Raw genomic sequence first — 23,321 nt, 5'->3', positions numbered from 1 at the left:
TGAATAAGAATTTCAGTCTCTGTATTTCAGTTTCAAGGGAAATTCTGACAGGAATAATTTGGGATGATTGCTGTTTTCAGGATGACACTGCATTTGAGAAACAAAGTGCCCTCTTTGCTTTGGCAATTGCTGACATTGTTCTCATAAACATGTGAGTTTTGTTTGTTAGCATAATAACTTGGATGCTGTTCTTACATTGTAAACTTGAGGGGATGCCCACTGCTGCGTGTAGCTAAGGATAATCTTGTGCCTCTCGGAGTAGTAATTTTACCCTTGTGATGTTTGATAAATAGAGTATGATTAGCGTTGCTCGTTGATAGCCAAAAGAAATTATAGTTATGCTGAATCGATCAAACCAAACTCTTGGGTGACTGCTTCAACCCATACAAAGCCTTTTTTAACTGCACACTTTTCATTGTGTTTTTTCATTAGCAAATCCATGAGGATTTTCATATACACTTCCTCCTCAAAGTCTTCATGAATAAATGCATTTTTCACTTCAAATTATTGTAATTTCCAATCAAGATTGATAAATCTACCTCCTATGGCACCCATACTTAGAGAAACTGAAACACCAATGATCAAAGGATTTAGATGAGAATTCGATAAACGACACAATGAATAGTTGATAAGTTAGCCAAGGTTCTTGATGCAATTGATGAAAGTAAATCTTCATTCTTACTCAAAGTAACACACGCTAAAGGCATGAAGAAGAAATAACCCTAAGAAATTCTTCTTAAGCTTGACCGAACCACACACGAGGTCTAAGCCCAATTAAATACTAAAATAACACATCAAACTCATAAGTATTAAATCATAAGTCCAAAACATGACTCAAAACTCTAAAACTTAAAAGATAAAACATGACTAGAATATAAGTCTAAATAAAACCAAAATGAAGCAAGTGTTTAAATAATAAAATATAGCAATCCCATCATGACAAAGCTGAATCTTTACAAAAGCATTTCTTAATCTTTAGTTTAGGCTTTTCTTTGTGTAGCTTTAGTCCATAGACTTGATCAGACTTCCTAAGCCTATGATTGCAAGTGTATTTAGATCATATAAATATGATTTTGAACTCCTTTTAGACCCATTTGAATGATATAAGATTGTGCCACACCATTATTGGAAATTTACCCTATTAAATCTGTATCATTCCCTCCTTTAGAAAATATTCGTCCTTGAATCTTGCTTGTATTCATGTCAGAAAGGGAAGCGTCAGAAACCAATGCTTCTTCAAAGACCTCTTGAATAGGTGGAAATAGCATGAAACTTTCGTCATGCATTATAACTCTCTCTTCAATTTCAATCTCTATGGAAGTTGAGATTAGAACTTTAGCCTCTTCTTTCTACTTTTCTTTCTCCTTTTCTTTCTCCTTTTCTTTCTCCTTTTCTTTCCTTGCACTAGTCTTGCCAACCTGGTGTTCATATCCCTATAATAGTGTGAAGGGATGAATCTCTGGTGCATTAACTCTTCATTTCGAACTTGAGGCCTATTGACATTATGAGTTCTTTGAGGTATTCTTGTAGAAGTGAAAGCCTGTGAGACTTTCAAACTCTCCATAGCTTTAGTCATCCTCTCAAGAGCCCTATTGAGCCTTTGAAACTAACCATCGATTGATTTCTTAAAGAGCTTATACTCATTAGCAATGTACGATTCACTTTCATAAGTACTATCCACTACATTATTGTCTTTACTCATCCTGCCCTAAATCAATAAAAAACAAAGAGAACTCGCAAATTTGGTATTAGAAATAAAAGCACTCAAGTGTTTGCACTTTTACCACTCTTTTGCTGATTCTTCAATTGCACTTCAGAATTTAAAGTCAATCAACCAACTGCAAGGTGCGTTTAAAAAAACAAAGAAAAAATCCTATAGAAAAAAGAACGTAAAAACTAGAAAGAAGATATTGACAATTTGGAAAATAATACACGAACAAAGAAATTTACTTATAAAAGATTAATAGAAAAAGAATAATCTTTACATTTTTTGAGTATTTATAGACAAAGAATCAAGCCTAATTTGGCAAAAGAATAAAATTTTTGCAAATCAAGCCTAATTAATCCCTACAATCAAGCCTAATTAAGAACTAGTACCACTGAATCAGAGGCTATCTACATTAGTCAACAGTCACAATGTAAGCGATCTTTCTTAGAATTAGAGACTTTCAGTGTTTCAGAACTAACAACCAACCTAGCCTTTTCAATATAGAGCATAGTAGTCCTACTTTCCTCTTGTTGAACATAGGATTATGCTTGTTCCAATGAAGGAAATGGATATTTACCTAGAACTTGGACCCTAATCTAGTAGAAGGAAAATGTATATTCACAACATTACCCCCTTCTTGGAGAAAAGGATTTCCCTGGTCACCTGGTTCAGTAATAAGAAGCTTTGGATCCTCCAAGTTCCACCCAAAATAATTTTTTGCGCTAATTGTTGATGGAATATGGCTCATCACAATTGTAGCAAAGGCCTTTACTCAAAATTCAACCATTTCTATCCTGCTAAGACATCTGTTAAATGGAATTGAGGTGCTTCCCACACTTGAAAATGTTGCATTGTTATTTTCCTTGGATTCGTGAGTTAAACATCTAGTAGATGTTGCAGACTATTGAAATGACCCCTAAGCTGTAACCATCTGATTATTCAATAGACTTAATTGTTTTTCTCGAATGTTCAAGTGGAATTCATTATGAATGTTCAAGTGGAATTCATTACAGTAACTAAATTGGGAGGGTTCTATATTTTCACCTCAAGTCAAATAGTCTCATAGAATCCTGAAATAAAAAGGTCAACATTTTGTCGATTTATAGTTGTTGGTCTCACCAATAATGATTGAAATTGGTGCTGATAATAATTCTACTTATCCAACTTGCTTTAGGTTTACCAACTTCCCCAAGGGATTGTTAGGCAAAGGAGGGCACATCACAAGTTGTACTACTCCTTGAACACCTTTGCGTCACCCTAAGCTCTCCCTATTCGAGCCTCTAAAACCAAAACTGAGCCTCTCTTGTTAGATGGAAGACAACTAGGTTGACTTTATCTGCATTAGCCATTCATTCATTGTGAAAGAATTGTTCACAATGATTAAGCCATCCAAGTGGATCATCGGACCATCAGACGAGGAGAAATCAAGTTTTGTATATCTCAGCACTATGTTCCGCTCAGAACGATATCATATTTGGCTGGACAGAATTTTGCTCACTACAACTCGTACCATCTTGGTTTTGGTTTGCTCCATTTAAGGTGTAAATGAGCTTAGAAATTTATTTAGCCAAGTCGTTGAATCAAGCACCCGTTTGTTGCATGAAAGAGTTCATCTTCTCTTCCAGATTTGGTGGATCACCCATGATAACAGACTCTAATACAAAATTGTTATGAATTGAGGAATAGGATCTTGTCACTAGTTGAATGTCAATTAACTGGAAAATCTTTCTCATGCGAGATTGATTTTCCCTTGTTAAGGTTTCTGCTTTTCTTTTAGGAACCTATTGTGAAAATAAATTGAAAACTTATTTAAGAGAATTCTCTAATCTCATACATTGATGAACAATTTTCCAACTGCCATATTCATAGAATTTAATCCCTTTTTATAATGAAGACTACATTCAGATAAGGATTACATCAACGACTTGAATTCAAAAATATTTCTTATCTTCTACTAAAATTTAAAAATTAGACTAACTGAAACCATTGATGAAAAGAAGAAAAAGAGAGCAAAAGATTTGAGAGAAAATACTTGATTATTCCCCTCAAGCCAATTGGGGTATATATACTACTTACAAGAGTACATACTAGGTAAGAAAATAAATTAATTTCCTAATTATAGCCTAATCATATCCCAATCATATCACACGATCATATCCCTAATTATCAGTACAAATCTAGGCTATTTACAGAAATAATCTCAACACTCCCTCAAGCTGGAGCGTACATATCATATGCTCCAAGCTTGTTACAAATATACTCGATTCGTGGTCCTCAAAGTGATTTTGTGAAAACATCAGCTAGCTGATCATTTGAGTTGACAAAGCTAGTAGAAATGCATCCGGACTCGATCTTTTGCCTAATAAAATGGCAATCCACCTCTATATGCTTTGTTCTTTTATGAAAAACTGGATTTGATGCAATATGGAGGGCAACTTGATTATCACATATCAACTTCATTTGGCCAGTATCGCTATATTTCAATTCCTGAAGGAGTTGCTTCAACCAGATGAGTTCACATGTTGCTAAAGCCATAGCTCGATATTCTGCTTCTGCACTTGATCTTGCAACCACACATAGTTTTTTACTTTTCCAGGATATGAGATTCCCTCCAATCATAATACAATATCCTGAAGTAGATCGTCTATCTGAAGGGGAACCTGCCCAATCTGCATCAGAATAGCCAACAATTTGTGAGTGACCCTTGTCTTCATAGAGTCGACCTTGTCCTGGAGCTCTTTTGATATATCTAAGAATGCGAATGACTGCATCCCAGTGACTACTGTATGGAGTTTGAAGAAATTGACTAACCACACTTACAGCAAAGGAAATATCTGGTCGTGTGATAATGAGATAATTGAGCTTGTCGACTAATCTTTTGTATCTAGCTGGATCTTTAAGTGGCTCTCCCTGTTCAAGAACAAGCTTAACATTTAGATCCATGGGAGTGTCCACATATCTACAGTTTAACATGCCTGTTTCTTCCAATATATCCAAAACATATTTCTGTTGAGAAATTGCAATACTTGTTTTAGACTGTGCCACTTCAATTCCCAAGAAATATTTCAATTTCCCTATATCTTTAGTTTGGAAATGACTGAACAAATGTTGCTTAAGTTGAGAGATTCCATCATGGTCATTTCCTGTAATGAGAATATCATCAACATAGACCACCAAGTAGATGCATCTATCACCATTATAACGAAAAAATATGGAATGATCAGAATTACTTCGAGACATTCCAAACTGTTGAACTACAGTGCTAAATCGTCCAAACCATGCTCTTGGAGACTGTTTTAGCCCATACAAAGAGCGCCGAAGACGACATACTAAGCTTGACTCCTTAGCAACAAACCCTGGAGGTTGCTCCATATAAACTTCTTCAGCGAGCTCTCCATGAAGAAAGGCATTTTTAATGTCCAGTTGATGCAGGGTCCAGTGATTAATTGCAGCCAATGAGATAAGGAGGCGAACAAAAGCAATTTTGGCTACGGGAGAGAAAGCATCATTGTAATTAAGCCCAAAAATCTGTGTGTAACCTTTAGCTACAAGGCGAGTTTTAAGGCGATCAATTTTGCCATCAGGTCCCACCTTAACTGTGTAAACCCATCGACAACCAACAGTAGACTTAACAGGTGGTAAGAATACCAGTTTCCAAGTTCCATTGTTATGCAGAGCAGTCATTTCCTTTGCCATGGCATTACACCAACTAGGTCCAATGCTTCTCTAACTGTCTTGGGTATGGAGATAGCAGGCACAGCAGAGACAAAAGTATAATAGGAAGGAGACAAACGATGTTAACTCACAAAATTATAAATGGGATGAGGATTTTGGGAAGAGTGAATACCTTTTCGAAAAGCAAGAGGAGTAGCCGTTGTTGAAGGCATGACCAAAGTAGGTGATGACGAAACGGGAGGTGAGTCATTAGAAGTACCTGCATTAGGGAGAGAAATGTCATTGTTATTAGGAGATGGGTGATACCGACGTGTATAGGTCTGAAGAGGTGGCGTAGGAGTGGGAGATGGACACACTTGCGGCAAAGAAGAAACAGGAGTCGGAGGTACAGGCAAAGCACTAGGGACAAAAGTTGTGTTGGACTAGAAGATAAGTAAGGAGAGGCTTCAAAAAAGGTGACATCTGCAGGCAAAAAATATCTGTTAGTAGTAGGATCATAGCATTTGTAACCTTTTTGAAGCCGTGAATAGCCGAGAAAGACACATTTAACTGAATTGGGTTGGAGTTTGTCTTTGCCAGAAGTATGATTAGGAACAAAGCATATACATCCGAAAATACGCAGAGACAACTGGGTGGAATTCTAGTTAGGAAATAGGACAGAATGAGGACTTTGATGCTGCAAAACAGAGGAAGGTATTCGGTTAATCAAGTAAGAGGCTGTGAGGACGGCTTCCCCCCAAAATCGCAACGGAACATTGTGATGTAGGAGTAAAGTGCGGGCTGTTTCAATTAAATGCCGATTTTTTCGCTCGGCAACTCCATTTTGTTGTAGGGTATGAGAGCAAGAAGTTTGGTGAGTAATACCCTGAGTAGACAAGAAATGAGTGAATGAGGAAGACAAATATTCTCTTGTATTATCACTTCGTAGTATCTTAATGCGAACACCAAATTGATTATGGATTTCAGCATAAAACTTTTGAAAAATAGGGAGCAAATCAGAACGATTCTTCATTAGAAAAAGCCAAGTGCAGCGAGAATAGTCATCAATAAAGGTAATAAAATATTGAAATCCCAGAGTTGTACTAACCCGACTTGGACCCCAAATATCTGAATGAACAATGTCAAACATAGAATTGGCCCTATTATTGATTCGCTTGGGAAAAGAAGCTGGAGTGTGCTTCTCGAGTTGACAAGACGCATTCTAAAGAAGACAAGGAAGAGAGGCTAGGAACCAGTTTTTGTAATTTGTTCAGACTTGGATGTCCCCAACGATTATGAATGAGTTCGGCAGAGGTGGAAGACACAAAAGCAATTGGAGAGTTAGAAGTGGAAAAATAGTACAATCCTTGTGACTCATATCCTGCTCCAATCATCTTTCCAGTACTCCAGTCCTACACAACATCAAATTCAGTAGTAAAGATGACTGAACAGTGAAGATCTTTAGTCAATTTGCTAACAGAGATTAGGTTGTATGGACAGTCAGGGGTAAATAAAACATTAGTCAAGGGGATAGAAGGAAGGAGATATATGTTATCGATCTCTTTAACTTGAGTTTGTGAACCATTAGCCAATGTGACTTTAGATGGTGTGGAAGGTGAAACAAGAGTAGAGAAAAGAGAGGGATTACCGGAGATATGATCAGAAGCACCAGAGTCGAGGATCCATGATCCAATGGGTAAAGACTTGGTTAGATAAGTAAAAGAATTACAAGAATGGGCAATATTTGATTGGGCCATGAAGACTGAATCTGAATCTGCCAAAAAAAGAAGGATCTATGCCTGTGAACAGTAAATCCGACGTTTGACGGGCTGGGCAAGCGATCGGACCTACTGGGCTAGAGTCGCCAGCGTGAAACGGTCACCGGAAGATGGTGCACACATCCGCACGTGGCCAGAGGGTGTGTGAAGGTGGGCTGAATAGGCGATCAGACCTGCTGGGCTGGAGTCGCCGGCGCCAGGCGATGCTGGAGGAAGAATCGCTAGCGTGAAATGGTCACCGGAAGATGGTGCATGTGCCTGCGCGTGGCTGGAAATAGGCTGCTTGGGGTGGTGCGTGGGGCCGGATCTGGAGGCAGTGGTTCCCCGAAAAGCAGGTCGGCGTGGAGAATGGGCTGTGCGTGGCCGCAGACAGGCTGCTTTGGGTGGCGTGTGGAGGCGCATGGGGCCGGATCTAGAGACAATGCTTCACCGGAAAGCAGATCGGAAGCCGGCATGGAGAATGGACTGGGTGCTGAGAATAACTGATTTCCAGAAAGTCACTAAAGCAAGGTGGCAGATCTGCCACTCAAAGGTGAACCAAGTTTCTTGGCTCTTATACCATGAAACCGTTGATGAAAAGAAGAAAAAGAGAGCAGAAGATTTGCGAGAAAGTACTTGATTATTCCCCTCAAGCCAATTGGGGTATATATATTATATACTACTTACAAGAATACATACTAGGTAAGAAAATAAATTAATTCCCTAATTATAGCCTAATCATATCCCAATCATATCACACAATCATATCCCTAATTATTAGTACAAATCTAGGCTATTTACAGAAATAATCTCAACACTAACCATAACAATTAAAAATTAAACTAAAGATAACAAGCTAAGCTGAGAGATGATAAGATGCCAATCCCTTATTTGTTGCAACCACTTTGATCAGAATCTATCAAGTAGATGGATAATGCACATCAATATCCCTACTATTGTGCTGCCTAAATAGAAATAATTTTTCTTCTACATAGTTGACTTTCTATGATACTATTCATGTGGGATTATGCCTTGAAGAAAAAATTCAGGTACTATATGAAATTTGATTCTGTTTTAGTAAGTGTTGAATTAGAGAGATAAAGCTAAAGTTGATGAGTCATGAGCACACAAACGCAGACAAAAACATTCAATTTCTATTAGTAGTGTTCCCTTGACATTTTATCTAGTATTGAAACCATATACAGGTGGTGCCATGACATTGGAAGGGAACAGGCTGCCAACAAACCTCTTCTTAAAACAGTTTTTCAGGTACTCCAGCCATTTTTCCTGTGGCTAACATGCCACTGTGTGTTCACTTACCTGACAGTCCATTTTCTGTATGCTACTTAGGTCATGACGCGTTTGTTCAGCCCTCGTAAAACAACATTGCTGTTTGTTATACGTGATAAAACAAAGGTCTGGACTTTTTCTCATAAGTTTCTCTAGGTTGATTCCATTTCCTTGCGCTTTATAATTGAAAAGTAATTTTTTGATTCATATTTAATCTATGCCTTTTTAATATTCTTATAGACACCACTTGAATATCTGGAGCCTATTCTAAGGGAAGATGTCCAGAAGGTAACAAATGCATATTTTCTTCTGTACTGGTTATGCCTTCTTCCCCCTGATGAATTATTTGGCGTCAATCAACATCTTCAAATTTCACAATTGCTGCAGATATGGGATGCTGTTGCTAAATCTGAGGCTCATAAAAGTACTCCTTTAAGCGACTTTTTTAATGTATGAAAATATTTTTCTATTGCTCTCTTATTGTTGTATCTATTTTTTTTTTTTAAAATTTCTAACCTTATCTTCTCACCTCCCAAAACTTAAGTTTCAATGTTCACTTCTGATTGTTGGCATGAAGGTTAAGGTCATTGCTTTGTCTAGCTATGAAGAAAAGGAGGAGCAGTTTAAAGAAGAGGTAATTCTTATGACTAAATTCAAACCTTACCTTTGTCTCTTACTCTGGCTTTCAACTTCGGGAGCGTGCAGTTGCATTTTGTTAGCAATAAGTATTTTTTTTTTCTTTTAAAGAATGAGAAGAAGGATCTTCGCATTGTAGCACCTCTGCATCAAGCACAAAACTCATCAATGCTCGACTTAGTTACATAGATAATTCACAGTTCTTAGCTGGTATTCCAGTCTTATTACCTATGATTACCTATTATGCAGGTTGCGCAACTGAGGCAGCAATTCTTCCATTCTATTTCTCCAGGAGGGCTTGCTGGTGATAGACGAGGAGTTGTCCCTGCTTCTGGATTTTCTTTTAGTGCACAGCAGATTTGGAAAATCATAAAAGAGAATAAGGATCTGGATCTTCCTGCTCACAAGGTTAATTAAATTCTCCTTTCTAGTGAGAATGGAAATTCCTTAAGTGTTAATGTGTTTCTCCATTTTGTTTACCAGGTAATGGTTGCCACTGTTCGGTGTGAAGAAATTGCCGCTGAGAAGCTAAGGAAATTGAGCTCTGATAAAGTAAATGCATCTATATTCTTATTCCTCCTTTCTAGGAGTTTCTTCAACTACTTTTGAAATTTATCATCTGGTTGTACTGAAGTAGGTTTTCTATAGGATTGGTTGGAATTGTTAGAAGCTGTTCAAGCTGGTCCAGCGTCAGGGTTTGGGAAAAAACTCAGCTCTATTTTGGAAACCTATCTTTCAGAGTAAGTATATATTTGTTGATGTCTCTGGAAGTAGTAGTGGTGACGCTCAACTAAGAGTCGGGAGTTCAAAATCACTTTTATCTTTTGGTGTTCTCTTATTTGAAATTTCTTCAGTTTAATTCTTGTGGTTCTTTTTTTTTTTGACTGCTTACATCTCTGATGTGTACGTCACAACTGAAGTCATTGCCTAGACTTGTTGCAATTTTTATTCTTAACAATTCACATCAAATGTTTAATGTTTTCAATTAGAGTCTTTGTTCAACTTGTACTGAAATCTCTAGTAAACTTAAAAAGTTCTTTCTTAACAGATATGACATGGAAGCAATATATTTTGATGAAGGTGTAAGAAATGCTAAACGGCAACAGTTGGAAACAAAAGCATTGGATGTAAGGCTTACAGTCTTATTTAATACTTTCTATTACTATTTAGCAAATTCTCCCCAGCCAACTTGCATATTTTAGAAGCATTTTGAGTATAGGTAATCTGTGTAGTTTCAGTAAATGGTGCTGCTTTATTTGTCTTAAATGTTTTCAGTTTTACTTCTGGGTATTGTCTATATAGTTATTAAAGCCTCGAGACATACCAAGGCACCAAGGGGCCTTAGAGTCTAGGCACAAGCAGCAAGGAGCAAACACACGCTTGAGTGATGCAAGGCACAATACTTAAAAAAATTAAATAAATTTCTATCATTTATTAATATTCAAATAACACAAGATAATTATCTATGTACTTTTATACTTTTAGAATTATAGTAAGATAAGGAATAATTGGGTAATTTCTGTATATTTTTCCATTGAAGTAAGTGTGTATATATATAGATTATAAGGACTTGTTAAGGCAACTCTTAAGAATTCTCTATCAATCAATTAGCTTATAATTATGTAATCTCCTATGATTATGTACAAATTATGTTCACATTCTAACACTCCCTTCAAGTTGGATCATAAATATTTATTATGCCCAACTTGTTAAAAAGATATTCTATTTGAGACTCATTTAAAGTTTTGGTGAGTAGATCACCTAGTTGCTCTCCTGTCTTCACATAACTGGTGGAGATTAAATTTTCTTAAATCTTCTCACGGATGAAATGATAATCAACTTCAATATGCTTAGTCCGTTCGTGTTACACTGGATTGGAATCAATGTGAAGAGTAGCCTGATTATCACACTAAAGTTTCGTGGGTGACGCAGCACCCATATCAACTTCCTTCAGTAGATGATTTATCCGCAGAATCTCACAAGTGGATTAAGCCATGACCCTGTATTCTAACTCGGTACTGGATCTAGATACTATATTTTGCTTTTTACTTTTCCAAGACATTAGGTTTCCTCCAACAAATACACAGTAGCCTGTAGTCGGCCTTTCTATCACTTTTGGATCCCGCCCAATCAGCATTAGAAAAACACTCAAGTGCAGTATGCCCATGATCACTGTAGAGTATACCAAGTCCTGGAGTTCCTTTTAGATAACATAGAATTTGTTCTAGAGCGGCCCAATGTTTCACCATAGGTGCAGACATTACTGGCTTACAACGCTTACTGCAAAAACAATATCTGGCCGAGTCATCACCATAAAGTAGTTCAGCTTTCCAACCAACCTCCTATACCTCTCTGGATCATCATAAGAGTCTCCTTCATCCTTTGTAAGACATATATTAGGAATCATTAGTGTGCTACATGGTTTATCTCCCATCTTCCCAGTTTCTGTAAGCAAGTCAAGGACATACTTCCTTTGAGATAGGAAAATTCCCCTTTTACTAAAGACTTCGACTCCTAAGAAATACTTAAGCTGACTCAAGCCTTTGGTAAGAAAACTCGCATGCAAGTAATTTATGAGAGGAGATCCATGTACTATCATTCCATGTAATGACAATATCATCAACATATACAACAAGGTGAATAATACCAGTATCTGAATTTCTATAGAAGACTAAATGGTCACACTTGCTTTTTTCCAACCCAAATTTTGAATAACTTCACTAAACTTACCAAATCATGCACAGGGACTCTGCTTTAAACTTGAAGAATTTTGGGAGAATTTTTAATATTCTTGTATTTCACTTTTAATCTTTACAGTTGGTTTACATGACTATTTATACACAAATAATTATATCTAAACAGGAAGCAAATAATCAAATAATAATTACAGAGATAATTAATGATTCTAATCAAATCAAATCATATCCCTAGAATCATATCCCTAGGATCAGCAAATAAGTCAACACTCCCTCTCAAGTTGGTGCAAAGATGTTGCACATGCCCAACTTGCAAATTAGATTATGGTAGATCTTGTTGTTGAGCCCTTTAGTAAACACATCCGCAAGTTGCCCAGTAGAAGTCACATGAACTAAGCTCAAGACACCGTCTGTTAATTTTTCTTTAACGAAGTGCCGATCAATTTCAATGTGCTTCGTCCGGTCATGTTGGACTGGATTTCGTACTATACTTATAGCAGCTTTATTATCACAATACAAAGTTATCTTGTCTCTCTCGGGCAACCTCAACTCCTTCAATAACTTTTGCAACTATAAGAGTTCACACACACCTTGGGACATTGCTCTGTATTCTGCTTCAGCACTTGACCGAGCAACAACACTTTGTTTTTTGCTCCTCCAGGTGACAAGGTTCCCTCCCACAACTGTGCAATAGTCAGAGGTGGATCTCCTGTCATCGAGAGATCCTGCCCAATCTGCATTTGTAAAAGTTTCAACTCGAAGGTGACCATGTTTGGAGTAAAGAAGCCCTTTCCCGGGCACAGACTTTAGGTATCTCAAGATTCGAAGTACAGCCTGCATATAAGTCTCGTGAGGGTCATGCATGAATTGGCTGACTAAGCTAACAGCATAGGCCATATCCGGTCGAGTGTGTGAGAGATAAATCAACCTTCCTACCAATCTCCGGTATCTTCCAATATCCACGGACTCACTAGTTCCTGCTTTTAGCTTGTGATTACTTTCAATGGGAGATTCTGCTGGTTTGCACGCCATCATACCAGTTTCTTTCAAAAGATCCAGAATGTACTTTCTTTGGGAGATGAAAATTTCTTTTTCTGATCTAGCCATCTCGATACCTAGAAAATATTGCAATTCTCCTAGATCTTTGATTTTAAATTCTTGAGCCAACAACCTCTTTAGTTTAGCCAATTTCTCTTTGTCATCACCTGTCACCACTATATCATCAACATACACAATAAGAATGGTGATCTTATCCTTGTGATGTTTAATAAACAGAGTGTGATCAGCATTGCTTTTTTGGTAATCAAAGGACATCATGGCTCTGCTAAACCTGTCAAACCAAGCTCTGGGAGATTGTTTTACCCCATACAAAGTCTTTTTTAACCTGCACACCTTTCCTTGTGTCTTCTCATCAGCAAACCCAGGAGGAATTTTCATGAACACTTCTTCCTCTAAATCTCCATGGAGGAAAGCATTCTTCACATCAAACTGTTGCAAGTCCCAATCCAAGTTGGCTGCGCAAGATAACAGAACTCTGATTGAGTTCATTTTTGCAATTGGGGCAAATGTCTCTTGGTAATCCACTCCATAGGTTTGGGTGAATCCTTTAGCAACCAATCTGGCCTTAAATCTTTCAATTGTGCCATCAGCTTTTTGTTTCACTGTGAATACCCATTTACAGCCAACGAGTTTCTTCCCAGGTGGGAGAGTGACAAGCTCCCAGGTTTTATTTTTAGCCAATGCTTTCATCTCTTCAATTATTGCTTCCTTCCATTTAGGATCTGCAAGAGTTTTCTTCCAATCGTGTGGAATAGACATAGAGGAAATACACAAGGCAAAGGCTCTATAGGAAGGAGACGAGGATTCATAAGAAACAAAGTTAGAAATAGGGTGTTTAGTACAAGATCTGATCCCTTTTCTTTGTGCAATAGGCTTATCTAAGTCATTTGAGCATTCAAGAGTTGTGGGTAACTCATCAGAAGAAGATTCTTGACTCTGAGTAGACTGCATAATGGCTTCTTCTGCCTTGTCTCTCCTCAAATACCTTCTCAAATCTGGCTTCTCCAAACGACCAATTCTCTCTCCCTGATTGGACATCTCCCTTGTCTACTATAACTCAAACTCTCTAGTTGAGCCATATCATTCAGAATCACCGAATTCGGGATCACCTCTTCTTGCTCATTATTCTCCCCTTGAAGAGGTGAGTGGGCGGTATTGAAGTAGAGTTCAGTTTCTCGAAAGGTAATATCCATACTGACTAAGTATTTCCTAAAGGGAGCGTGATAACACTTGTATCCCTTTTGTGTCGGAGAATACCCAACAAACACACATTTAAGTGCCTTGGGGTTCAATTTCCCTGTCATCCTAGTATGGACAAAACAAACACACCCAAATACTTTTGGTGGAACAATGTATGAATTCTTCCCTTGTAGAACTGCCAAAGGACTCATAAAGTCAAGGGTCTTGAGAGGCATTCTATTTATAAGGTAAGCATATACAAGGATTGCATCTACCCAATATACTTTGGATAGATTCATGGTGAACATAAGAGATCGAGCTACCTCCAATAGATGCCTATTTTTCTTCTCAGCAATGCCAGTTTGAGTACTAGTATAAGGACAACTAGTCTGGTGTACTATTCTATTACTCTCCAAATAAGCAGAAAAGCTACTATTCATGTATTCTCTTCCATCGTCACTTCTCAAAATAAATTGAGTACAAACCATCTTATGAAAGGATTGAAAACAAGAAAAGACGTCGCTTTTAGCTTTAATCAGATAGACCCAAGTCATTCGAGTGCAACAATCAATAAAGGTGACAAACCATTGATCACCAGATAAGGAGACAGTTTGAGTAGGTCCCCAAACATCAGAATGAATAGTTGCAAAAAGAATTTGACTTTTATTATGATTCAAAGGATAGGATGTTCTAGTGTGTTTAGCATACTCACAAGCATCACAAAATAAAGAGCCAAACTGAGTTTTAGCAAACAAATTAGGATAAAGTTTTTCTAAGACAAAAAATGATGGATGCCCTAAACGCCTATGCCACTGTAACATCCTTATTTTCTCCAAAACAGGCTTGAGATATTGAAGAACCTGGATCACCCTCCAACATGTATAAGCCATCATGCAGCTTACCATTGCCAATTCTCTTCCCTGTGCGAAGATCCTGAATAACACAATGATCAGGAAAGAATTTAATTTTACAGTTAAGGGCATTGGTGATAGCATTGACAGATAAAAGGTTGATAGGAAAGTGAGGAACATGAAGGACAGATGATAATTTAATGTTGGAAGTGCAAATAACAGAACCTGTTCCGGATATGGGAGAGAGTAAAAGAGCCATCAACAATTCTGATACTATCTTTGGTTAGAGAAGGAGAATAATTGAGAAAGCCTTTAGAAGAGCCTATCATATGTCTATTCGCACCAGAATCGATAATGCATGGAAAATTATTAAAAGATGAAGCATTACCTGACTTTACAGAGTTAGATGTAGCACTAGAGGATGAAGAGGTGTCAATATGAGACAAGAGGCGCTTGAGACTCTGAAGTTCACCAGGGGAAAGAAACTCAGTCGTTGTTGTCTCCTTAAAGGGCTCCTCCACAGTTTCTGCTAAATTAGCTTGATTTTTGGAGGTACCTCGTTTTCCTCCACGGGCTCTAGTGGGACGACCATGTAACTTGCAACAAGTCTCTTTGGTATGCCTCGGTACTGATGTGGAACCCAAGATCATCATGTGATCAAAAACCTCGTCACACAACTTGATAAAGAACAAGACAAAGATATCTTCCAGAAGGTTGCTCTACTACACCCCTAACCAACGAATGTGATTAAAAACATAGATAATCAAGCGAAGGTTGCTCTACCACACCCCTAACTAACCAATGTGATTAGAAACATAGATAATCAAGCGATTCCAGCTTCGAGAACGCCACAAGAAATTCTTGATAAGTTAACTAAGTATGGAGGAGATCCATATTAGAACGCCACAAGGTTTTAACCTCGATCAGTTGCTAAATAATGGAGAAGAACCAAATATTGTTCATAAAATTATCTTTATTCATTGGCTTCCCTATGGCTGCCACCTTGAGAGTGTTTTTATAGCCTTCAAACCCTAATTCTATTGTAGGAAGGTCTAATTACAATATAGGAAGGGTATCTAGTCAAATAGTTAAACCTGGATTATATTAAAGATCATTTTCCTAAATTATCTTGGAGAAATCTCATTCCTAAATGGGCTGCACGAATTTGGCTTCTAATATAGGGCAAATTAATTTAAAACAAATCCCACAAAATACTAAAATACCAAAATAATACAATTGGTCTAAATGCAATTTGACTATACATGCATTATGCGATCTGAAATTGCGTTGTGCGTCCACATGTGTTGAAGAGAGTGTGACTTGTTTCCTTATTCTCCCATGCTTCCCAAATATAGTTCTCATCTCGTAAGCCTTGAATTAAGCGATGGTAACTTGATTTGTCATAATTTGGAGTTTCCCATTTTAAATCTTTGAAGCATCGTATTATTTCCTTGCTCGTATCATTTTTCCCGCAATAGTCACAGTGTAGGTGATCTTTCTCAGAAGTAGGAGGTTGTGGTGTGCTCAAACTAGTAGTCAACTCAGCCTTTTCAACTGGTGCAGTATAGAGCATAGCATGTCGATGACTTTCCTCTTGTTGAACATGGGCGTGGGTCTCTTCTAGGGAAGGAAAAGGATTTCTTCCCAACACTTGGACCCGAATTGGATCATATTCATTATTCAACCCTGCAAGAAAATCATAGACCCGCTCCTTTTCAATCCTTCTCCGAATTTTGACTGCATGTCCAGTACAGTATGCCTGGAAGTCTTGATAGTAATCAAGTTCCTGCCATAAGCCACATAACTCAGAATAAAATTAGGAGATAGTCATTTCTCTTTGCTCAGTACCATGAATCTTATTTCGAATATCATAAATTTGGGTATCATTCCCAATCTTGGAATAAGTTAAGGACAAAGCTTTCCATATTTTTGCAGCAGTATCAATTAACAAATAGGACTTAGAGATATGAGGTTGCATAGAGTTAAGTAACCATGTCATAACAATACAATTATTCGAGTCCCATTGAGGAAAATCTGGATCACTCTCATCTGGTTGCTTTTTATTACCAGTGACATAGCCCTGCAATCCTCTAGCCTTGATAAACAACAAACAAGACCTTGACCAAGCAAGATAATTGGTTCCATCAAGTTTTATGGGACTAATTTGCAAGGAAGGATTATCAGAGTTAGGAATTGAGACCTTTTTACCTTTTGCCATGTTAAAGATTTATGAACCGTGAAAAACTAGGAGGTGCCTAAGGTTGTATGCACAAGAGAGCCCAATCGATTCACCAAAAAAAAAAAAAAATCGGGTAACGACACGGAAAGGCAGGAAAGATGGTTGGAATCGTCGCCGGAGTGATCGGACCGGTGAAGCAGCGACAGGCGATGGGTCACGCGCTGGGAAGCGATGGGGCTCTTAGATAAGTTAGTACCAAAAAAGGTAGATCTAGGGTTTTGAAACCCTAAAGCGGAAAAATTGAATTTAGACCCAAAAATCAGGAAAAAGGCTCTTATACCATGAAGAATTTTGGGCGAATTTTGAATATTCTTGTATTTCACTCTTAATCTTTACAGTTGGTTTACATGACTATTTATACACAAATAATTATATCTAAACAGGAAGCAAATAATCAAATAATAATTACAGAGATAATTAAGGGTTCTAATCAAATCAAATCATATCCCTAGAATCAGTTAGGATCAGCAAATAAGTCAAATAAAAATGTTATAAGTTATAGAAAGTAAATATGTTAATATAGGAAGTAAATATTGATAGATGGATCAGTTGCTTAATCTTAGGGATTGTATAATTATAGGCTTGATTTTCCTTCTTGTTTAGTTAACGTCTCTCATGTATAAATAGGTTGTAATCTCTATTGTGATATACAACAATAAATATTATCTTTCTACATGGTATCAGAGGCTTTCTCATAGAGATTTTTTTTTCTCTTTTCTCTCTCGTAAAGTTTTAAAGTTTTTTTGGAGACGTAGGGCTCCGTTCATTTGGGTTATCCATAAAGGGTAACATTTGGATCTCACCATCGCTGGAGTCACCACACCGACTCCTTGTCAGATTTGAGGTTTGTTTGCCGTTCGGGTGTTGGGTGGAGGTGTTTTATTTGGTACTGTTCATTGGTACTGTTCGCACTGTTCACGTGGTACTGTTCATCGGTACTGTTCACGCCGGGTACTGTTTTCTGATTCTGTGTTTCTTTTGTTGCTATCGTTTTTGGGTTGGTTGTCCTAAGGGCTGGAGTTAAAACCACCACCGTAACTGATGTGATTCCTATGATGACTAAAATCACGGAACACAAATTGAATGGATCTTCCAATCAGAGAATTTTAATATCTGCAGATGAGTATGCACAATTCATCCAATACCAGACATTTATAAAATCTTCTAATTCCTCCTCTATCACTGCAATTGCCGAGTCAGGTAATTCTACTGCATGTCTTGTGTCTTCATCCTCCAAATGGGTTATTGATTCTGGTGCTATCGATCATATGTCAGGTAATTTTACCCTTTTGTCCAATCTTGAGTCTCATACATTGCCTTTTTATGTTACTCTTACTGATAGCACTAAATCGTCTGTCATGGGTTCTAGTCATGTCAACTTAACCCCTTCTCTTTCTGTATTCTTTGTGTTATGTCTCCCTAAGTTCGCATTTAATTTGCTTTCCGTGAGTAAACTCACTTGTGCATTGAATTGTTGTGTCTCATTCTTTCCTGATCACTGTGTTTTTCAGGATCTTTCGACGAAGTAGATTATTGGTAGAGGAAGTGAGTCAGAGGGTCTTTACGTCTTGGATCAGCAACTACCTCGATCTCCTCGATCTCTGGTATGCTCCACGCGTTTAACAGCTTTTGATGTTCATTGTCGTTTAGGGCATCATTCTCTCTCGGTTTTGAAGAAGTTATATCCACAGTTTCATTCTTTGTCTATTCTAGATTGTGAGTCTTGTCAATTTGCCAAACATCATCGTTTACCTACACTGTCTAGAGTCAATAAACGGGCTTCGTCTGCCTTTGAGTTGGTCCATTCAGGTGTTTGGGGTCCTTGTCCCGTTGTGTCTAAGTCTGGCTTTAAAATACTACTTGGTTATTTTTAATGAAGAGTCGTTCAGAATTATTTTCTATTTTTTGTGCATTTTATGCTGAAATCCAAACCCAATTCAATACTTCCATCCGTATATTGCAAAGTGATAATGCTAAAGAGTATCTCTCTGGGGAATTTCAATCTTATTTGTTACAAAAAGGGATTCTTCATCAGTCCTCTTGTGTTGCCACTCCTTCACAAAATGGAGTTGCTGAAAGAAAAAATCGACATCTTCTTGAAGTAGCCAGAGCCCTCTTATTCCAAATGAAGGTACCTAAATATTTTTGGGCTGATGCTGTATCCACTGCTTGTTTTTTGATCAATCGCATGCCTTCCTCCGTCCTTCATGGTGATATCCCTTATAACATTTTATTTCCCACTAAATCTTTGTTTCCTATTGAGCCACGTATCTTTGGTTGTACTTGTTTTGTTCGTGATGTTCGTCCACAAGTTACTAAATTGGATCCCAAATCACTCAAATGTGTCTTCCTTGGCTACTCTCGACGTCAGAAAGGGTATCGTTGTTTTTCTCCTGATCTGAATCGGTATCTTGTGTCTGCGGATGTAACATTCTTTGAGTCCACTCCGTTTTTTCCGCCATCATCTGTTTATAACACCCCGGAGGAGGAAGATGACCTCTTGTTATACACTGTTCGCTCTTCGTCTCCTCAGACTACTCCTACACCTTTCGCTCATGTGCCAGGTCGCCCTCCCATCTTTCATGTGTATTCCAGACGCTTAGAGGACTCTGACTCCGTTCCGCTACCCGCTTCTTCGTCGACCGATCCTGCTCCTACTGATCCTTCATTGTCTGATTTGGATTTGCCCATTGCTCTTCGCAAAGGTAAACGTACTTGTACTTATCCTATTTAATCTTGTGTCTCTTATGATAAATTATCCTCCTCTTCTCGTTGTTTTGTCACTGCTTTAAATTCTATTTCAATTCCCAAAACTGTTATTGAGGCTTTGTCCCATCCTGGTTGGCGTGCTGCAATGGAAGAGGAAATGATGGCCCTTGACACTAATGGTACTTGGGAGTTGATGTCCTTGCCCCCAGGAAAGCGGGCTATTGGGTGCAAATGGGTGTTTGCAGCAGGGTATCAAATAACGGCCGTTACGTAACGTAACGGCCGTTATGTAACGGTATCAGGGGGGGCCGTTACCCGTTAGGCCGTTACCCAACGGCCCCCCTGAATTGCGGCCGTTACGTAACGGTAACGGCCGTTACCGACAGTGAAGTAACGGTAACGGCCGTTACTTTATCCAACAAAAATTTCAGCCTGCAGAGAATATGTTCAGATTGTGGAATCCAGCTATGCATGACCACTTTTGCCCTCTTTCTCCAGCAAACACAGCAGACAACTTCATTTTTCAACTAAAATTTCCAACTTTCTCTTCCTTTTCTCTCAAATATCTCAATCTCAAGCTTCCCTAAACATTTCTCATTTACAATTACAAGCTTCAATCTACCATTAACTACTTCATTTCAAGGCAATTTCTTCTAAAAGGTGAGTTAATATTTCTGTGTATTTTTAATTAAAGTTGCTGTATTTTTTTTTTTTGAATTTTTGTAGATTAAATTTGTAGTTTTGAGTTAAAAATATACTTTTAGGCTATTAATTTGTTAGATCTATAAATTGTATGGTTTTTGTTAGTTTAATTTAGACTCTTTTTCAGAAATTATTATGAATTTAATTTATTTTTAGTTGCTGTAATTTTTTTTTTTTTTTAATTTTTGTTGATTAAATTAGTATTTTTGAGTTAAAAATATACTTTTAGGCTATTAATTTGTTAGATCTATAAATTGTATGGTTTTTGTTAGTTTAATTTAGACTATTTTTCAGAAATTATTATGAATTTAATTTATTTTTAGTTGCTGTAATTTTTTTTTTTAATTTTTGTTGATTAAATTAGTATTTTTTAGTTAAAAATATACTTTTAGGCTATTAATTTGTTAGATCTATAAATTGTATGGTTTTTGTTAGTTTAATTTAGACTATTTTTCAGAAATTATTATGAATTTAATTTATTTTTAGTTGCTGTAATTTTTTTTTTTTATTTTTGTGGATTAAAGTGTTAGTTTTGAGTTAAATTAATAGTGGTAGACTAAGACTTGTAGTCTGACAATTAAAAATTTCATATTTATATAATTTATGTTAAATAGAAATTAATGTATGGAGTTAGGTTAAAATTAAAATATTAGTTATGAAAAAAAATATTTGCCTTCCATGTATTTGACATTTGATATCTTTTAATTTTTATGAACAGTTATTAAATATTTGTATTGAAAATGCCTCGTGGAAGTGGTTCTAGTTCTACTCAAGGAGGTGGTAAACCAAGTGAAGATATTGGGTGGAAGTTTGCAACACCTACAGGGAAAAAAGGAGAACTGATTTGTAATTTATGTGGGAGAAAAGTCACAGGTGGAATAACGAGATTGAAATTGCACTTGGCTAATATACCTGGTCAAATTGCAGGTTGTCAGAAAGTTTCTTCCCAAGTTAAGAAGGATATGACCGCTGTCCTGAAAGAATACCGATTAGCTAAAAAGGATAAAGAAAAAAGAGAAAGAGAATTAGAAGAAGAAATTATGAATATAAATAGAATCGAAGATGATGAAGAGGAGGAGGAGGAGGAGGACATCGAAATGGAAATGGCGAGACGGGCGAGCATGAGACAATTGGAAGAAGATGAATTTAGAAGGAGAACTGGATCTAGATTTGATGTTGGTGGTAGTAGCAGACAAGTGTTGGGTCGTTCTGCTACTACACGTGAGAGAGGTAGAGAAGCACAAAGATATGCAGAAGTATCTACACCGGCATCTCGGTTGGCTGCCACAGAAGTTGAGATAGAGAGAAGCAGAGCTCAACAAAAGCAGCCAAAATTAAAAAGTAAATGGTTGAAGGCACAGAAGGAGAAAATGTTGAAAGCATTTGGAAATTTTGTTATACATAATAGACTTCCCTTCAGTATTGTTGAGTCACCGTGGACAAAACCACTTTTAAGAACAGCAGCAGAAATCGGGCCTAATGTATCTCCACCTAGTGCTTATGAAATTGCAGAAGTTTATTTGAAAAATGAGTACAATGAGATGAAAAAATATATAGCCTCATTTGATGGAATATGGAAGGAGAGGGGAGTTACCATAATGTGTGATGGTTGGAGTGGGCCAACACGTATGAGTATAGTAAATTTCCTTGTCTACTCAAACAGAGGCACAGTGTTCCACAAGTCTGTTGATGCATCCAATGTGGAGCATAAAGATGGAGAATACTATTTTAAAATTATGAAAGAAGTAGTGGAAGAAATTGGCCCTCAAAAAGTTGTCCAAGTGGTAACGGATAATGAAGCTGCCATTAAATTAGGAGGGAAGAAACTAATGGAGAAATTCCCTAATCTATATTGGACTGCTTGTAGTGCTCATTGTATTGGAAAGAAGAAGAGTGTGAAAAAAATAATTGACCAAGCCAAGGTAATTACTCAATTTATTTATAATCATAATTGGGTAGTCAATTATATGAAGAAATTCACGGACAATAGAGATATTATTCGACCTGGCATCACTAGATTTGCCACAAACTTCATTGCTTTAGAGTCTATTGTCCGTTATAGGGTGGGGCTAAGGAATATGTTTGAATCGGAGCAATGGATAATGAGTAAATATGGGCAAGCAACAAGTGGTCCAGCGCATGAAGCCAAGAAAATTGTGCTTGGCTTAGGCAACGAAGGAAGAAACTTTTGGGAGAGGGCACAACAAATAATGAAAGTTCAAGAACCTCTCCTGAAGGTTTTAAGATTAGTTGATGGAGATGACAAGCCAACAATGGGATTTATATATGAGGCAATGGAGCGAGCAAAATTGGCTATTCAAAAAAATTGTAGAAGCTATTTGGAATATTGGAGAATAATTGATCATAGATGGAATTTTCAATTGCATCATGACTTACATGCCGCTGGTAAGAACATTATATTATAATTTGATAGTTTAGAAAGTTAAATTGTTAAATTAAAAGATAACTTATTATCTATCTTCATATTTTATTTTGCAGGATATTTTCTAAATCCTCAATATCAATATGGCCCACATGATATTGGAAATGATAATGAGATCATGTTGGGTCTCAAAAATGTGATTCAACGTCTAGAGGGGGATTTAGTAAATCAAGGAAAAACATTAAATCAAGTAAGTAACAACTAACAAGCTAATTCTCAAGTGTTACTACTATGTTAGTGTAGTTGAAGGCTTGAAGCTTGAACTGTTGCTTTTAAACTTGAAGTTAACTTACTGGAATTTGGAACATGTAGGCCCTACTTTTTCGGGACAAAATAGAGAGTTTTGGAACAGCTTTGGCGCAAAAGGCAATTAAGTTCACTAATCCAGGTACTAAGTT

At 37.2% G+C, this 23,321-nt stretch overlaps 2 protein-coding genes and 1 long non-coding RNA gene across 8 annotated transcripts in view; 2 read left to right on the top strand and 1 right to left on the bottom strand.

The window, feature by feature from the left end:
- LOC110602955 (protein ROOT HAIR DEFECTIVE 3 homolog 2) overlaps window positions 1-23,321 on the top strand; it is a 66,451-nt gene that overhangs the window by 13,296 nt on the left and 29,834 nt on the right. For 4 of the 6 annotated variants that reach the window (XM_021740570.2, XM_021740574.2, XM_043951812.1 and 1 more), the window contains 10 exons: window positions 81-151; window positions 8,307-8,388; window positions 8,470-8,535; window positions 8,650-8,697; window positions 8,797-8,859; window positions 8,987-9,043; window positions 9,295-9,453; window positions 9,529-9,597; window positions 9,694-9,785; window positions 10,094-10,172. In XM_021740570.2, coding sequence (XP_021596262.1) covers window positions 81-151; window positions 8,307-8,388; window positions 8,470-8,535; window positions 8,650-8,697; window positions 8,797-8,859; window positions 8,987-9,043; window positions 9,295-9,453; window positions 9,529-9,597; window positions 9,694-9,785; window positions 10,094-10,172 — 786 coding nt within the window. The remainder of the gene's footprint in view (window positions 1-80; window positions 152-8,306; window positions 8,389-8,469; window positions 8,536-8,649; window positions 8,698-8,796; window positions 8,860-8,986; window positions 9,044-9,294; window positions 9,454-9,528; window positions 9,598-9,693; window positions 9,786-10,093; window positions 10,173-23,321) is intronic. The other 2 variants (XM_021740575.2, XM_021740572.2) reach the window with 1 other exon arrangement.
- On the bottom strand, window positions 20,677-21,449 carry LOC122722108. Its single transcript, XR_006348955.1, has 2 exons — window positions 21,393-21,449; window positions 20,677-21,299 (listed from the first exon to the last, which is right to left on the bottom strand). It is a non-coding gene; the product is annotated as an uncharacterized LOC122722108 (long non-coding RNA).
- On the top strand, window positions 21,221-23,143 carry LOC122722107. Its single transcript, XM_043951813.1, has 2 exons — window positions 21,221-22,886; window positions 22,980-23,143. The coding sequence occupies exons 1-2, from the start codon at window positions 21,221-21,223 to the stop codon at window positions 23,126-23,128; spliced, it is 1,815 nt and encodes a 604-aa protein (XP_043807748.1). The 3' UTR covers window positions 23,129-23,143.

The sequence above is a fragment of the Manihot esculenta genome, chromosome 16 (assembly GCF_001659605.2).
Source record: "Manihot esculenta cultivar AM560-2 chromosome 16, M.esculenta_v8, whole genome shotgun sequence".
NCBI classification, from domain to species: Eukaryota; Viridiplantae; Streptophyta; class Magnoliopsida; order Malpighiales; family Euphorbiaceae; genus Manihot; species Manihot esculenta.
This window is presented reverse-complemented; position numbering and strand designations above follow the sequence as displayed.

What these genes read in the sequence shown, in the direction of transcription:
- LOC122722107 (XM_043951813.1), top strand. Translation starts at nt 21,221, where the DNA reads ATGCCTCGTGGAAGTGGTTCTAGTTCTACTCAAGGAGGTGGTAAACCA. An exon ending in TCATGACTTACATGCCGCTG is followed by an intron (nt 22,887 to 22,979) that starts GTAAGAACATTA and finishes TTTATTTTGCAG; the next exon opens with GATATTTTCTAAATCCTCAA.